General features: G+C 54.0%; 1 protein-coding gene across 4 annotated transcripts in view; it reads left to right on the forward strand.

The window, feature by feature from the left end:
* The first annotated feature begins 6 nt into the window (after nt 1-6).
* PRDX3 (peroxiredoxin 3) overlaps nt 7-1,194 on the forward strand; it is a 10,569-nt gene continuing 9,381 nt past the window's right edge. For all 4 annotated transcript variants that reach the window (XM_012001095.1, XM_012001096.1, XM_012001097.1 and 1 more), the window contains exon 1: nt 7-91. In XM_012001095.1, coding sequence (XP_011856485.1) covers nt 56-91 — 36 coding nt within the window. In that variant the 5' untranslated portion in view covers nt 7-55. The remainder of the gene's footprint in view (nt 92-1,194) is intronic.

Here is a 1,194-nt window from a genome sequence, read left to right on the forward strand (position 1 = left end):
CGTAGGCCCCGCCCCTGCGTCGCTGCCCACCCCGCGGCGCCCGAGTGCACTGAAGATGGCGGCTGCTGTAGGAAGGTTGCTCCGAGCGTCGGTGAGTGGCTGTCGGCTGGGGACAGGCGCGGAGACACTGGTGGCTTCGGGAACGTGCTTCCCAGACAGGATCCCGCGCTTCTGGGCTTGAGGGCCATTTGCCCTTCTTGGAGGGTTTCCGCGGGTAACGGACCCAGAGGCCTCCCCCGGGGAAGGTTCCATGCGCCTGCGCAGAACCGCCCTTCTTCAGTCCCTCCTCGAGGTCTCTTCCCCGAGTCCCTCCTCGTTCGCCGTTCCGGGTCCCCAGGCCCATCTCCTGACCCTGCTTCTGCCACCGACCCTGTGACCTTGGGCAGTCACCTTCGCCTTTCTCAGCCTGTGTACTTAAGATGGAAAGAATGATGCCTACGTCAAGGCGTTGCTGTGAACAGCCCCTTAAATACTGGATAAAAACGCGCAAAGTGCTGAACAAATTACAAAGGCGTTCCCTCCCAATCCCGCTCCCGCGTGTTTCTGCTGCTGTTTCCTGCTTAACTGTGGGCAATGTGTCGTGCTCTTTTGGTACACGGCTTTCTCTGGTGGGGTTCAACACACTCCCTTTCGTTCTCCTGAGTCATTTTGAACATTAAAGTTGAGCAAACCGGCAGAGTGCGGTGGCTCATGCCTGTAATCCCAGCACTTTGGGAGGCCGAGGCGGGCAGATCACTTGAGCCCAGGAGTTTGAGACCAGTCTGGACAATAATAGTGAGACCTTGTCTCTACAGAAAAAAAAAAAAATAGACGGGCGTGATGGTCAGTGCTCCTGGGGAGGCTAAGGTGGGAGGATCACTTGAGCCCAGGAGGTCGAGACTTCAGTGAGCCCAGATCGCGCCACTGCACTCTAGCCTGGGTGAAAGAACGAGACTCTGTTTCAAAAAAAAAAAAAAAAAGTTGAGTAAACATTTCCCTTGAGCCTTTTCCAGACTCCCAGAGACTGAACTTGGCTCTATTTGTTTACTGGTCGCTGGTCCTGGAGGGGCCTTGTTTTTTTCTAAGGAAAACCTTGACATGGTAGAACATACTCAGCAGATAGTGCTGGGAAAAGCCTGCCCAAGTCCCCTGGCTTTTGAACCCTGTGTTGCTTTTAAGCGCATGGAGTTTGATTTTTTTTTTTTTTTTTTTTTT

The sequence above is a fragment of the Mandrillus leucophaeus genome, unplaced genomic scaffold (genome assembly GCF_000951045.1).
Source record: "Mandrillus leucophaeus isolate KB7577 unplaced genomic scaffold, Mleu.le_1.0 Scaffold65, whole genome shotgun sequence".
In the NCBI taxonomy this organism is placed as follows: Eukaryota; Metazoa; Chordata; class Mammalia; order Primates; family Cercopithecidae; genus Mandrillus; species Mandrillus leucophaeus.